The sequence below is a fragment of the Chanos chanos genome, chromosome 10, assembly GCF_902362185.1.
Source record: "Chanos chanos chromosome 10, fChaCha1.1, whole genome shotgun sequence".
Taxonomy (NCBI): domain Eukaryota; kingdom Metazoa; phylum Chordata; class Actinopteri; order Gonorynchiformes; family Chanidae; genus Chanos; species Chanos chanos.
In genome coordinates, this window is record NC_044504.1 from 8,301,476 (window position 1) to 8,318,467 (window position 16,992).

Here is a 16,992-nt window from a genome sequence, read left to right on the forward strand (position 1 = left end):
CTTTCAAGTCCACAAAACGCGTTTACTGGTGCCGCACTTACACACAGACACGCTCCCCTCTTCACTCTGAGGACGACTCCAATACTGTAAACATACATCAGTTGATAACTGCAAAACACCACTGCCTAATTCCAGGTTTCATCATTTAACAGCACATACAGTGTGTGCAAGGCCTCAGGCCTGGGTCAGATACGTATTTAACACATTTCAACAAACAGGCTTGGCCTGTCGCCGTGACAACTTCTGTGTGACTTCAGAGCCGAGTCAAGTAATGCACTACCCGGGAAACCTAATTCAATGCCATTAGGGATTGTCATCTTTTGCTGCCTGCTTCATCCATTCTGAGTTTAGATTAAGTGAACAAGACGATCATACAGTGTTGGAGCCTGGTCATTTAAATACTTTAAATACTGATTTGACCCCGGTCTGTCGGGTCTGGCCGGTGGAGAGGGTGAGGAATTGGGCTCTGTGGTTCTGATCACATCTTCTGAGTGAAATTCTCGGGAAACACTCCTTTGGTTCCCAGCTCCTTGCTCTGGACCCAGTCCGCCTGCTTTATCCCCATCAGCCAGCCTTCGTCCTGCCACAAAACAATCACAAAACACGCAAAATGACTCTCTCTCCCGTCTCCGTTGGCAACCGTACACAGACGCTCGCAGGTAAACCGGGTCGAGTGTTTGGGGCTAACCTGCTCCTCAGGGTTATCGTAGGTCATAACTAGCACGACGTCTCCGGCTTTCATCTCCAGCTCGTCTGAATCGTTTGCAGTATAATCATGCATTGCCATCACCTGCAGAGAGTAAAATCAAGCACATTAAACAGACAAGAGCAGAGGTTTACACAATCAAAAACTGAAGGAAAGCTGTACAGAGCACAGAAATTTGCTTTGAAAAGGAATTACGTTATACTTACTTTGTAAAGGAAGCCTGGGGGCATCTCCACTGGCTCTGGACTCTCATTGGCCGGCTCAGCTGTCTGTTTTGACCATGGGGAGAGTCCAAGGTCAATAAATATAATAAGGAGACAAAACCAATCCTATGCAGTGGGCTTCAATTACATATAGTCTATAGTCTATGCAACTTGGCACAGATAAACAATCATACAGTAGTGGCGAATTGGGGGGTGTAAGTCACGGAGAAACACTCACAGTAGTAGGTCCTTCCACAGCAGAAGCTTTTTCTGTAGACTGAGAGACGAAAAGAGACAGACAGACAGAAAAGAAGGGGAGAGAAAAATGCAAGAGGCAGACACAGAGTCAATCTCTACGTCAAAAGAACCCATGCTCAATCCCCCACACCTCCTGAATTCTCCCACAATGCAATGCAAAGCCAAGCGCTTGAATGCTGCATTCACAGGATGGTGCCCCTGGGTTCAGAGGTCAGTCTCAACCTCTCACAGCCATTCAGGGCGTGAGAAAACTGTACCTGTGCCCCACCATCATCATCGCCCCAGCTCTGCTGGGTACCATCGTCGCCCCAGCCTCTTTGGGCACTCTTGATAGGATCATCGTCCCAGCCGGTTTGAGCCGATTGGCTACCATCGTCATCCCACTGCTGGGGCTCCTCTGGTGCAGGAGTTTCCTCTGGCTACGGGGTGCAGGGATCAGTAAGCAAGGGCAGGGAGGTGGACAGGGGGCAGCAAGGGGGTAATGCAAGGGGCATTCAGGAGACAGATTGGGTAGTATAACCAGGATCCGTTCAGAGGGGCCAGCAGAGAAGGAACGATAAACTGTGTAAGGTACATGTGTAAATCTATGTTTGCCAACAAGTTGCTGAGAGAAGAGCTTGGGGTTTTGAGCTTTGAAAGCTCTTGAACAGTTTATGACATCAAGCTAAAAACTAAGATGTTGCCAGCACAGGCTAATGTAAGGATATTACTAGTACACAGCTGGGGAAAATCTTATTTTTGTCCATAACGATCCAAAAAAAGGGGCAATGCAGAGGCGAGTTAGCTCAACACAGTTGTCTAGAGTCACAATCCGTCAGAATACAGTGACTCCACTGAAGTACTATCTTACGATCTTCCACAGGTAAGCAAACAGCTAGTGCACTTGGATTCTGATATCAAGAAAGAACCCTGGGTGTTTGAGTTACCCAGACGATGGGCTCATCCTTAACTACCACGTCTGATACTCGAAGTTAAATCCCATAAAAGCATAATGAACAGTATTTTCCTTACCTCCCACGAGTCCCAGGTGGCTGCCTGTAATGCAGAGAGAGAGAACAGATTAATAAAGGCACCACACGGCTGGTTCAGGGGTTTTTTACAACTGTCGCAGGATTTTCATCGTTCGAAAAATTTTTGATCATCCACTGTTTTCTTCTGTTGACAAATCCACCTATCTGACAGATGACTCGTCTGGGTATTAACAGTAGCATGTTCTCTATGTGTACAGTGGACTTAAACATAATGGACTAAACATTTTTTTTCAGTCGGTTTGTTATGGCCAGAACAGAGGCTGACCTGGGCGGCAGGGGTGGTGGCTGAGCCAGCTGGACTGGACACTGGCAGGGAGTCTATGTCCATGTCTAAGAGGTTTGCAGTAGCTGGAGCATCGTACTGTGGCAGGGACAAAGACATAGGCAATGATAAACAATCATCAATACGTCTGAGCGTCTGACACTGGAATCTAACTTCACCAGTTCACCTGACTTGTGTTGGAATGTTTTTTGATAATTCGACCACTGTGTCACATAATCCAGTGACAGCTGAGACTATGACTGAACTGGTACGGTTATTTTGTAAAATCCAGAGCACTTCACTGAGGGTCATGACTCGAGCAGCAGTGAGAAGGAGGAGCTGGTGTGAGAAGAGAGAAGTGCAACGTTGTCTGTGCATGGCGTCTGACCTGTGTTGGAGAGGTGACACTTATGCCCGGTGTAGCAGCAGCTTCATCAAACAGGTTAATGATATTTTCCTGCTTCAGGTCTTTGGATGGAGTGACCTTGGGTGGAGGAGGAACGGCTGGTTTTAACTGTACACACACACACACACACACACACACATCAGTAAGTTAGTACGTGGCCTGCATCAATACATGATAAAATATGATAAGATATTATCCTTCAAAAAGCTCCAAACTGTTCAATAACAGCACTGGAACATCAATAAATGCTGTTTTCAAATGCAAGTGTTTGTCCTGGATGCCCACAGTTCTACTGAGGAAAATAAGTGAAAGGATTTTATCTTTAAACCAAAAAAAAAAGTACCTTTACATATATAGAGAACAATATAACAGCATGGGGGTTTGAGCTGGTACTACACAATCTCAGTGACTGAATGAAAACCCAGAGTGTCTATGTCCATCACATTACCTTAGATGGGGATTTGGGGATTGCTGGAGGTCCCCCAGGACTGAGGGTGTGATTGGCTCTCTCCTGTGAGTCACTGGAACACACAAAGGACAAACACTGACCTTGGTCCTGACCTTTCACTAACCCAGACATGACCAGACACACTCATGCCGTCTGGGTCTGATCAAGCTCTGCAGGTCCCCCTTAGCAGGCAGGTCCGTATTATGTACCAGAGACTAGATTCAAATCATCACACATCAAACCCAGCAGGCCTTTGCAGGGAAGAATATCAGCAAACACGGCAGTCATCATGCCCAGAGACTTCAGACACAGTTCAGCGTATACTCAATCTGACATGCAAGTTATACAGCAAAACCGCAAGAAATGTGGACGTCTCAAACAAACATTTTTCTCTGCAGAGTAATAACACATTTAATATAGCGCAAACAGAGTGTAAAGACAAGGCTAAGAAACAGTGAAAGACAATGGATAGAACGGTGCCGTCTCAGACATGACATAGCACTGCATATTCTGCAGTGGTAGAAAGAGACAGACACAAGCTTCAGTCAGAGGGCTTAAACACACACACACACACACACACACACACTAACACACACGCACACACGCATGCACACACACGCACATGCACACACACACACAATCACACATACACACACACACTCTCTCTAACACTCCAACATACACACATAAACACACACACCAGAGCCATAGCACTGTTACCTCCTCAGGGGACCTGATGCAAGCCTCAATGCCCCGTTACCTGTTTTTCTGTGAGAGTGGTGATGGTTCATTTATTCTAGAATATTCTCTTACGTTACAGACCACAGAGAATACACAGACAGTTCTGTATGATGTCACTTCCTCGGCTATTTGCACAGTAGAGGCAACAGCACACTGTTATGGGTTAATAAAGACAAGGTTAAGGGAACACTGGCACAGAATGCTAACTACAACTCACCTGGACATATCTTGTCCCTCCAGTTTAACCAGAACATCGTACAGGTTTTGATTCAGCTATGAGACAGAGACAGAGACAGAGAGAGAGAGGGGGGGGCAGGGTATAAGATATTGAATTACACTGATATTGAACAGATCTCTACTTACTTAGATATTAAACATCAGACGTATTACACATTTTAATAATGTATTCATAATTAATCAGTGATAACAAAAGTTACACTTTTAATGAGTATTCAGAGAGGGAATGTCACCTTGCCCATCTCTCTGTGAAATTTCTCCTCCAGACCTGACACACTCTGGAACGTGTTGACATAGAAACCAACACGACTGGCATAGAGAAGAGAAGAGAAGAGAAGAGAAGAGAAGAGAAGAGAAGAGAAGAGAAGAGAAGAGAAGAGAAGAGTTATAGCGATGTGCTGTCACTTCTCCATCTGTTTATATGTGCAGGCTGAAGGTAAGTTGGGTGTTGTTTATATGTGCAGGCTAAAGGTAAGTTGGGTGCTGTTTATATGTGCAGGCTGAAGGTAAACTGGGTGCTGTTTATATGTGCAGGCTGAAGGTAAGTTGGGTGCTGTTTATATGTGCAGGCTGAAGGTAAGTTGGGTGTTGTTTATATGTGCAGGCTAAAGGTAAGTTGGGTGCTGTTTATATGTGCAGGCTGAAGGTAAGTTGGGTGTTGTTTATATGTGCAGGCTGAAGGTAAACTGGGTGCTGTTTATATGTGCAGGCTGAAGGTAAGTTGGGTGCTGTTTATATGTGCAGGCTGAAGGTAAACTGGGTGCTGTTTATATGTGCAGGCTGAAGGTAAACTGGGTGTTGTTTATATGTGCAGGCTGAAGGTAAGTCGGGTGCTGTTTATATGTGCAGGCTGAAGGTAAGTTGGGTGCTGTTCATATGTGCAGGCTAAAGGTAAGTTGGGTGCTGTTTATATGTGCAGGCTAAAGGTAAACTGGGTGCTGTTTATATGTGCAGGCTGAAGGTAAGTTGGGTGCTGTTTATATGTGCAGGCTAAAGGTAAACTGGGTGCTGTTTATATGTGCAGGCTGAAGGTAAGTTGGGTGCTGTTTATATGTGCAGGCTGAAGGTAAGTTGGGTGCTGTTCATATGTGCAGGCTAAAGGTAAGTTGGGTGCTGTTTATATGTGCAGGCTGAAGGTAAACTGGGTGCTGTTTATATGTGCAGGCTAAAGGTAAGTTGGGTGCTGTTTATATGTGCAGGCTAAAGGTAAGTTGGGTGCTGTTTATATGTGCAGGCTAAAGGTAAACTGGGTGCTGTTTATATGTGCAGGCTGAAGGTAAGTTGGGTGTGTTGACTCACCTGTTCCACAGTGAGGGCAGCTCCTCCTGAAGGTCAACATTTATCTCTTCAAAGACCTTCTGGGCTCTCTCCAGTTCCTCCTCTGCCTACGCACGCACACACACACACAAACACACACACAGATACAGAGAGAAAGAGAGAGAGAGAGAGAGAGAGAGTGAGAGGGGAGAGAGAGAGAGTTAGAAAAACAGCTGGTCGTAAAGACAGGGTTATGTAAATTTTTGTGGGGGTAGGAGAAACAGGAGATTTGGTCACCTGACTTCTAGAGAGGTTTGTCTGGGCGACATTATGTGCAGACAAAATCCCCTGAGCCCATCCCGGAGTGGCTCTCTCCAACAGCGACGCTGGCTGATGATACAACAAAGCCACCATAAAGACATTTGTACAGCACACACCTACTTTTCAAGGTTTAATAACATGCCTCTGGGCGTATATTGCGTGCTTAGTGATTGGTCAGAGATGATAACCCCCACCTTCTTCTTGCTTTTTTGTATGGATGCAAAGGTGTGTCTAGCACTGTCGAAGTCCACCAGCTTCCGATCTCGCTTCGCAATACGGGCCTGTACACAACATTATATTTCATATTGACTCAACCATCACTCTGTTATCACAAATACACTGCATATATATATGTAAAAAATCTGCTACCTTAATATCAGGAAACTGCCCCAGGTATGTGTCCATGGATATTAAAGCATGATCCACTAATTTCTGATGGAAGTCAGTCCACAGAAGATCACTGTCCTGCAACACACAAACACAAAAAAAATGACTAAAGTAGATGAAACACACGGAGAACACCGCTATCCACAAAAGCCTACTTATTCACTATGTTTCTCTCTAAAGCCACAAATTCAACCTCACTTAAGTCTAGAGTTTGATCTACAACATGTAATATCTGTAAAATTAAGTGAAAATGTTAAGCTTCAAATTTTTTAGCTACTCCTACAGCTATATGGTTTGGGTCTTTCCAAACAATCCAGGATTTACCTCACACTTGCTTCCCAAAGCCACTAATGCCTCTCTAACTTTGCCTTCAGAGAGAGAGGGAAGACAGAGAGGGAGAGGAAAAACGAACAGGCAAAAAAAGAACAATGGACGAATGAGACACACAGTGAATGCAGACCAGTGTGAACAAAAAGGACATGAACATCTCTTCAGCAAAGACACGCAAAACGGTAAAAGAAACAAGAGATGGAGAAACACTGGGGGAGGTGTGTTGCTGCAGCTATCCTACACAAGAACTACTCTGTTACTGATATCAGAACGGCGATGATGACGATGACGATGATGATGACGACAATGATGGTAATGACCTCTGTAACGGAGTCGACTTCATCCTTGCCGTACCACTCCGGCTCATACATGTCAACCAGGCAATCCTGCAAGCGTTTGGAGGACTCAGCCATCGCTGTGGGAAAAAGCCAGAGACTAGCGTCAACAATAGAGCCAGACAAAGCAGCCATTTATCACAGTGGTCTCCTCTAAACTGTCCACTTAGACTGTAGTCCGCTAAATCACGGTTCAATTACTCTAAAGAAAAATGTGTGTGTGTTTGTGTGTGTGTGTGTGCCAATCCATAACAAATACAGATATCCACTAAGTAATGCCTGATACACAGCTAGAATTTCAAAATCTGTGTGTGCCATTTGTTGCTTTGTCAAGGGTGGCCAGATTAGAAAGTCAGATCACAATGTGGGCTCATATATAAGTATCACTCATGCACACGAATGACAGAAGCTGTAATCAGTAATTGTCTTTAAAGTAAATACCATGACCAGAGATGCTGAAGACAGCAGGAGTTAGTTCAGCACTGAGTGTGTCTTACCTTTCACGGCAGCCAGATACGCGCGCAGATCCTTCTGCAGTTTAGTGCCCTCTGCCTGCCAGGCAAAAACACAACAAAGCAGAACAAAGTCTCAGATACGAGAGAGAAAAGAAAAAAAAACACAGAACGCTTAAAGAAACGTGTCAAGATTACAAGAGAGGAAGAGCAAAGTGTATACGAGGAAAGATTCCTTACCAGCTGTTTGTTGAAATTGATCACTCCTTCCTCAAACGCAAGATCCTTTGTCTCATCTGCTTTACCAAGCTTCTGCAAAACCTACATGACGCACACATAAATACAAATACTGCATGTTAGTATATACATCAAATAACATACAACATCACTTGTTATTTGTCTAGGCTTCTGTAACAACGCAATCTCCCTTTGGGATCAATAACGCTCTTGTCTTTCTATCTACCAAACTGCTAGAGGGAAAACTGTTTTAGATGACATGTTGTGAAAAAGGAAAAAATTCTTATTACTCACAAAAGTGGGACAAACAGCATTTTTTTCAAAGTTTACTCCAACACACATACTGTGAATTTCGAATTTTTTACTCAGCAAATTACATTTTTTTTCCGTGGATTACAGAGAACTGTTAGGGGTCAGCAAATACATTTGTAAACAGAGATGTTTTTCTAATATTCCTGAAGTAGAAAAAAAAATATCCAAGACCATAATGATGACAGCTTTTGCACAGAAACATCAAATGAATGGAGGTTGAGCTGTTTAGGTTCCCTGTTACTTCGCTGAGAACGAGAGTGACAATCATGTAGCCTATCTCTGCTGAAGAAGATCAAAGACTATTTGAACACAGGCAGATGACAATTTCTGAGAATGTTGTAAAATTTTCCAAGGGCAGCCCTCAGACAGTCACCGGCCCACCATAAATCTCACCGATTCAGAGAACCTTTCACTGTCTGACCTAACGTTCATAAACCATTTCATATCGTGACGTCTCTCCTCCCCCGGGCCCTGAGGACTCCCTCACTGCCGGACCATGAGGAGAGGATATATGTGTCTTACACGGGACGTAGGCACACTGCAGAGGGACCAATGCCAACTGTTCCATTACTACAAGGGTAAGGAAGCAAAAGTAATTTCACCGTTAAAAAAAAAAAAAAAAAAAAAAAAAAAGGATGGCCAGCCATTGTTAAACTTATCTTAGTCTACTGACCTTGGCTGACAAGATTTCTCCAGAACGAAACTCTGTGTCCATGCACTGAATAAACAAGGTTATGCAAAAAGACACTGTTCTATTTTTTCTTACAGCCACGCAGAACACTGAAAGGAATGTAATTTGCATAGTGATCTTGATGGAAGTTTATATAGCTCATCCCGAGATTTGACTTTTTCAAGTTTAGGCCTGAATCAACACTGTAAATGACACAGATGCTATTATGTCACAAGCACACAGACTTTTCTACCCTATGAGCTCATGATAAGCATGCAGAGAGAGATGCCAACAGCGTGTCCTGAGCCTGACTTCTGCAGAATACTGTGTGTCACGCCGGCTCCTTCCACTGCAATCTTAGCATGCCTGCTGAGTCAGTGACCGTGTGAGAAAAAAGGCAGCTATTACCTAGCACAAACTGCTTTTACCGAAAGATGACTTTTAAATCGATTGCTTAGGTCAATGTAAATCTGCGCCTATAGGAAACTGAATACACGGGGATGGCTATGAGGAGGGCTATTCATAACTTAATTAAAAAGCCACACGTCAAAGTGCCAATGCGGTACCCAGGTAAAAACATCTGACCAACTTCTTCAGTTGCTTAACCTGCATCACAAACTGTTCATGATGCATTCTAACATCTCACATCGATATAACTAGATTAAGAACTCTTACGTGATGCTAATGAATCAGTCTGACATGTCCAGTCCGGCAGTCTGGGCCATTCTTTACTCTAAGAGTGTCAGTTACCCCTGCGTCAATCTCAGCACTACCCATACTACACACTACCTCCTGAACCAATCAGTGATTTGAGACAATTGCTTTTAGTAATGAACAGTAAAATAAAAAGGAAAGAAAACTAACTATACACAAATACATGCATATTACATGACACTGAAGTCTTGTGGTTTATCAATAGCTAGCATTAGATATCCTGCAGTACAGTACAGGCTATGAAATGTCTTGTAGTTCACTGACCTGTTCAATATTTGATATACACTATGCTGTAATAAGCTATCTATAACCTCTGATAAAGCAGACATTAGTGGATGTGTCATTATGTCTTGGGAAAGTGTTGCCTTTGTGATCTATAGCCCAATCTGTGTCTTGAAGTGTAGTCTTGGTCATTTCTTGGTATGTTTCAGTTAAACAACTTTCTGTTTCACTTAGGTTGGGATTCTGAGCTGACCAGTGAAATCTCAATTCTAAGCGTAACTAAAACTTGCTATGTCACCAAATGTATCTCACACACGCCTCGTATAAAGGGCTCCTCAACGCATGGAAGGGTTGTGTGAAGTTAATGTAATAACATTCAGAACAGGAGTACACATCTACAAACAATAATGATCTGTCACCATGTCAGTCACACTCAGAGATAATGTATAAAAACATTGAGGTTACAGTGGGGTTACAGCTCCTTAAATTTGAAATCAATACTGTATCAAGATGACTTTTTTTTTTACATGAAGGCTACATACCAGTGTTGGAAGTGGAACTCAATGGTCATATTTTGATTAATAGGTTTATTTAATTTTTTTGTTGTTGTTGTTTTTTGTTTTCATGGTACTGCTACAGTGCTCCATTTGGACAGCTATGATTAAGTAGTTAGTGAAGCCAGCTATTTATGGTTAACTACTAGTGTATCTTTCATATTTTCGTCGTGTTGTTAATTTTACATGCTGTTACTGAATGCAAACACTACATTGTTTACCCAAATAACGTAGGAGATACTCTGAAGCAGCAGTTTACCCTTAATGCTGATACTTGAAGTTTAAGTGACACTGCTCTAATGCTTATTTGTTGACGTTCATACATATTTTTGCTGTTGTTTGTTTGTGTGGTTTTGTTTTGTCTTTTTGGGGTTTTCTTGATAAAAAAACATGCTAAATGGGATTCTGCTTTTGCCCTGGTACTGTATCAGGTATCCAGAATTTCACTGATATTGGCAGTAGTGGGATGAGGGGGGATGCCATCCCCCTTGTTAGCAAAATGACCAAAATGCATCCCCCTTGTTGACCTGCCATCCCCTGTATACTCTATAGAGTAGTGTCAGTGACCACTGGACCATCCCCCTATTAAAAAAATAACAAATTACCCACTGGATATTGGTATCGACTGCCAAAATTCCGGTATCGTGACATCCCTAGTGAGAAGCCGCTGTAGTAGCCTACATTAAGATGCTCATCTACTACAGTCAAATGAATGCTCGCGAAGAAACGCTTCCCTGTTGCTATTAAAACTGGACAGGTCTCAGTAAGAGACAGGGCAGGCTTATTTCTTATTCAGTAAGCACAGGCCGTGCTTATCACTGGGTCTCCAACGTACAGACGAAAGATTACAGTACCGTTCGGAGATAGCTGGTATTCAGGCATAAAATGCGTGACAAGGGAAAGGACCGTTACCACATTATGGTGCTTAAATTTTATTACAGCTTGTAATTCAGCGGTCCAATGTGCATTTTTTTTCTTGAATAGGCTACCATCATAACACCATCAATTCCAAAAGCACGTCTGTTTTCTTTTTTATTTAGTAGTGAGAAACATCGGCGAAGAATAAAATTCAACAGCAAAGGCTAGAGCATTGTGACAGCGTAATCCTTCGACCATCATGGTTCGCTTGATGACTAACGTCAATAACAATTTCATTCTCCAGTATTACGGAAACGCGCCGCCACAGTAACCAAACGGCTAGGCTTCTTTGAAAGGTCAAACATTAATATGGATTCTCTTACCTTTTCCTGCGCCCTGGTTAATTTTTTCTGCACATTGCTTGCGAGTTTCCCCGCAGTGACCCCTTTCCCTAACTCAGCCATTTTGTCCAGCTTTTCACTGTAAATGCCGAAACTGGAAAGCGACACTCATCTATTAAACACAATTACATACAAATTTACAGGGGACTCTAGGGTGGGGGCTTTGAATATTTTCTTTGCCTTATTCTTTTAAAGACACCCACGGAATAAGGCGCATCTGCCCCGACGCACGCAGAATTCCCCAATAGATGGATGCGCGTTCACAGCCTCAAAGACAGCGACGTCTTAAAGTGACCCTACACAAAAACAGCGTGTACCCGGACCCACGGTAAAAGCACGAGGCTATCAAACGTTTCACCAGGAATACAGTCGCATAATTTTGAGTTCTCCGGAAGACGTAAAATTTTCTAAACAGTTTTTATTGTGCTCTCATAATCAGAGAGGGTTTCTTTTGAGATTCACGGACCCCTGATCTGTCCTCTTTGCTGGACAAAGATGGAAATTTTCATATATCTCTCGTTTAAATTGGTTCAGGCATAATAAAATAGCAACGACAGTGACGTTGAGGTGACACTTCACCTCAATTGCGAATATTTCATCATTCACAGCACAAATAATTTAAGACCTAGACACAACAAAAATAACGTTTAAAAATATCTAGATTAAATATATTAAATATATTCACAACTATGTATATAAATGTACATAAAATATATTCTTTAAAACTGTATTTCTGTGCCACACATTGGTCATGATGACATACGTGGTGTTGGCATAAGCAGACCCCAATGTTCACCCATTCTGTACATCAAAGGGAGATCAGATGGTCATTGCCCAACACTCGTCCACCAATCTGACATTAATAAGGGGTGCAGGGTCCAGCAGGCCTTGGGGTTTGGCCTCAGTCTCAGCAGTTTGGGGTTCAGAGAAATTTGGAAAGAAAGAAAGAAAGAAAGAAAGAAAGAAAGAAAGAAAGAAAGAAAGAAAGAAAGAAAGAAAGAAAGAAAGAGCGAGAGAAAGCTGTATGGAAAACCATAGCTCCACTGATAGTAGAAGCACATGCACATGTAGAACAAACTCCTGGGGCATTTAGCGTTAGATCCAACCCATGTTTGAGACTCAGTGTCTCAGAATTAAGAGACCTGCAGCTCCAGTAAACTCAGAAATCAGGCAAATCGCACATATAGGCTATTTTTACTATTCATAGTCATGGTATTACACAAGGCTCAATTCTAATTTACTGTTTCTAGCATTAGACTACCATTCAGAGGCATTCTGAACTGAAGCCTTCTTTTTTAAAAACACATTTCACGAATGCTGCAAGTTCTGCTTTGGAGAATGGATTATAACCTGTACCTGTTTGGAATATTATGGCCTTTACACATTTGCACATATTTAAGTCAAACTTTAAGGGGTGGTAATTTGATAAAACATTCACGTATAGATTCCATATGTTCGTCTCATATTATGTCCAGTACCAGTTCTATCAATAGTCATCAATGGCTTAAGCATGAGTCAGAATGCATTTAGATGAGTCCTGTGTGTTCAGAGCTGTGCCATCTGTAGATGGTTTTACCGAGGGTATAATTAAACTAATGAGGCTCCAGAAATAGACTGATGATGCCATGAGAGAAATCCTTTGAATCAAGTGTTTGGAATTTCAGAAGAAGAGAGCAGAATTCAGTGAGATCAAAGCATCACAGGAATAAGATACAAAGATGCATTTTTGCATTATTATGAAGTCATCATAATGGAGAGTCTTTAGAACCGTGACGCTAAACTCAAACGTGAGCCGGAGACTATATTTTGATTGATTGTTCATGACATGAGTTTTAGGTTCAGAGATACACTATAAAACAGAACAAATATCGTTGATTATTTATTATAAATAGCACTTACATGTTCATACATGCTGGTGTTTGGGGATTTCTCATGAAATTTCACCATTCTTGTTCTTGTCTAAGATTGCTATAAAATTCTTGTGTTCACCATCTACTAATGAGTGTACTGTAATCTGTCCAGTGTATTCCTGCCGAACCATTATCATCTGTAAAATATTTTAGAAAGATCATTGATGAGCCTCTTGTATGTATATTATTCAAAATTTGTTTAAATTACTGAATCATTGGAGATGCTCCTCAATAACCCCATCACACTGAGCTAAAGTCTGAATGCACTTTGACAATGATCACTTTTAAGAAAAGTAAACATATTCAGAGGCATCCACAGAGTTTTGTTACAGTTCTCATTCGGTCATTCACGTATGCCACCTCTGATTTAACATTTGACTGGCAACGTTTCAACCATGCTTAAACAACAGCTAAAACAACAGAAACAAAACCAGCAACACTCAAATGACCCTCATTCAGAAAGCAAACCATAACAGTGATATATATATAGATTATTTCTACTATCATTACTGAAATAGGCAGCTGTTTCTATAGTGTTCACTCAAGCTGACAAGACCTCATAAGGAATCCCAGCAGACGTGTTAGACATAAAGAGAGCACTGTTAGGCTCACAGATAGGGTCAATGTGTTCTCTTAAGAAGCCTTTAGGAGATTTGCGAGAGCATAAATGATTGTTTTGAACAGCTCAGACCACTGTTTTTCACAGGAAAGTCAGAGATGCATAGGCTTTCTTCCTGGTTGATTAGACTTTGTTTTAACTTGGGTTTTGTTGGCTGCTTATAATGTCATTTGAATGAATGCCTTGTATCATCAAATAGTATGTTTGGTGCCTGCACACTGCCTGTGATTCAAAGAGGAAGAGAAGAACAAGCCATTTTGGTATAGAGTCTAACTCATATCACATCTCACTATTAGTAAATGTGTGTTTCCTCTGATTAAAATGTTCATATAGAGTGTGTACATAGTGTATGAGACAAAATAGTGTTATTGTATTTTAAGCCAAAGGAAGAATCATGCTATGATGAAGCAAAAAGTAACATTGACATAACATTAACATAAAGTGCATTCCAATCGTGTTTCATTTTTATAGTTGACCAGAGTATTTTCTGATTAATATGACTTATTAAGTTCAGTTGCACTCAGAGCATCTCACCACATGGGGGCAGTAGCATTCTTCATTGTACTTCTGCACCAGCAGCACAAACAAAACTTTGAGTTGTTATAGAGATAAATATTAACTACTCCTTGTTTTCCAAAAAATACAACAAAAATGTATATCTTCTGCTTTACACAAATAACAAAAGGAAAACAGAAACGTACTGTTTAGAGGCACAGAAGTTCAATTTTCTTTACTTGTAATATATGACTTAAGGTAAATCCATTGCTTTTGTTGTTGACTACACTTACTGTCTTGGTCACACTGGGATCACTTATTTCAGCTCTAATTTCACCAGTGTTTTATTGTCTTATTCTGTTTCTTCTTCTGTTCACATGGCTTAAGCGCATCTCACTTGCACGCTCTCTCTCTCTCTTTCTCTCTCTCTCTCTCTCTCTCTCTCTCTCTCTCCTTTATCTGACTCTCCCTCTTTCTGCATGGCTTGTCCCTTGTCTCCTGTATATAGCACATCTCAGTCTTGCTGGGTGAATGTATGAGTAACATGTGAGTCCCTCAGGGAGAATTGTCAGGGTCTAGTACTGATTTACCATTCTGTCAGAGGACAATTGACAAGTTTATTTATCTTTTCGATTGTTTTGCAGTGTCATGTGCCTTAATTCACAGATTGCCTGTCCAGCTACGTAGAGAAATCATAATAAATACGAGGATAATTACCATTAAATAATTATGTTTTTATATGCACAGATGTATCTTTATTAGAGTCTTTTGATTTCATTCTTGGTAAGTTTAAATCCCTTATCTTACCCATCTATCCTTGTGCCAAAAGTGATTTAATTCAGCTAATCAAACACTAATGAATTCAACTGCTGCCCATGGGTGCTACTCCACAGATGTTTGAGACATTCCGTTTTAATGAACACATTTAATCTTTTGATTTAGCAGTTCAGTTTTACAGAAACATAATGACTCTTGATCTTCATTAACAAACTATTCCTTCTTTGTCCTGGTAGTTTTTTGTTTTTTTTTAATTTTTAAACCAATGCCTTACAGGACTGGATGTTATGTGAGGAACCGTGATTCCCTTTATGGAGCCGTAAACGAACATGATGAAGGAAAGCACACGCTTTTAAAACAAGACGTTGTTTAAAAATGTGTAAAAGGAGAATACTGGAGCACCACAGCACAGTTCACACTGCACCATGTACCATACAGATTCTCAAAGCAGCTAGTCTCTGACAGATTTTTAAATATGTTCTGGCAAGGAACACAACGTAACAAGAGCTTTGTAACTGCTGACCTCTGAAGACTACAGGACACACACCAGAGGCATCAAGAGATACACTACACTAGATCCACGCGTGCAGCTCTTGATGTCTTTGTGCTTTTGTGTATTTCTTTCCACGGATGATTTTCGTTTTTGTATTTGCTTTGCTGCATTCATCAGATCCTCTCATGCAGAGCGACTCGCATAAATGTGCATACATCTAATTGGTATAATGTGAAAGAACATAAGTGCAAGATACCACAGGTACAGAGAATTTACACAAAACATGACAGTAACACATGCGACAGGATGAATGTAATGTGAGTGATATCTTTATAGTGTTATTTAGCAAGATGTAATGAGTCTATACAATCAAGCAGTCATACAATACTGATAAACAATGAGGGAAACACACAGTATGTGAGAGTGTGTGACAAGCATAAGCCTGGAAAAAGGTTCTGTATTATAAATGTGAGATATGATTGTCAGTCTGTCCTTGAGTTGAGTGCCTATCAACTGAATAACATTGTAAGTCCCTATCTGTCTCAGTTTCCACTACATGTGCAATGAAAATATAAATATGTTAAACAAATGATATATCTCCAGAAAAGAGATAATTTACTCTTGATATTAACACTCCTCTGTTTCAGTGCTACACAGCTCTGTAGGCATGTCTCTTACCCAATATTTTTCATACATTCATGACACCAAATTTTGAATTCACTCTAGCTATGTCGATAACAAGGGAAAGATCTGGTGCATATGTGTGTGTGTGTGTGTGTGCATGTGTGGTTGAGCTCTCGATCTATTATGTTGATTGGATGTCTGCAAGAGGACATGAACATTGGACAAGTAGGGTCATTTTATAGTAAAGGTCTCTTTTTTCTATTTTAAAGGGGGTTTTAGAGCTATTACTGTCATTGCTGGAACAAAATGTGTCTAAGTAGATTTTAGAGGGAGAGAGAGAGAGAGAGAGAGAGAGAGAGAGAAACTGAGACAGAGAGAGAGACAGAGACAGATAGTGTGCTGGGAAAACAGCTGGTTACAAAGAGGGGGTTATGTAAATATTTGTGGATGTAGAAGAAATAAAAGATTTAGTTACCTGATTTCTAGACAGGTTTGTCTAGTACAAAAAGTGTCAGAATAGAGAGATATTGGAGGGAGGGGTGTACATGGAGTTATACCTGTATATATTTTACCCCATGTTATCTTAATTAGCAATCTAAAACCAGCTGGATGCATAGTGTGAAACTTTGGATACAATGTGATACCGTCTCTACAAAAATGATAAGAACATAATACATAGGGTGGATATGGAAATCCAGAAAAGCAAAATCAAGACAAGCAGTGGCTGAGATT

The 16,992-nt window shown here is 41.2% G+C and overlaps 1 protein-coding gene across 1 annotated transcript; it reads right to left on the minus strand.

The window, feature by feature from the left end:
• Positions 1–478: 478 nt before the first annotated feature.
• bin1a (bridging integrator 1a) lies at positions 479–11,405 on the minus strand. The gene is made up of 18 exons (XM_030786662.1): positions 11,325–11,405; positions 7,615–7,695; positions 7,420–7,474; positions 6,908–7,002; positions 6,240–6,335; positions 6,059–6,151; positions 5,847–5,939; positions 5,592–5,677; positions 4,526–4,601; positions 4,273–4,328; positions 3,315–3,387; positions 2,849–2,974; positions 2,464–2,559; positions 2,179–2,202; positions 1,425–1,586; positions 913–975; positions 689–790; positions 479–580 (listed from the first exon to the last, which is right to left on the minus strand). The coding sequence occupies exons 1-18, from the start codon at positions 11,403–11,405 to the stop codon at positions 479–481; spliced, it is 1,560 nt and encodes a 519-aa protein (XP_030642522.1).
• Positions 11,406–16,992: the final 5,587 nt, after the last annotated feature.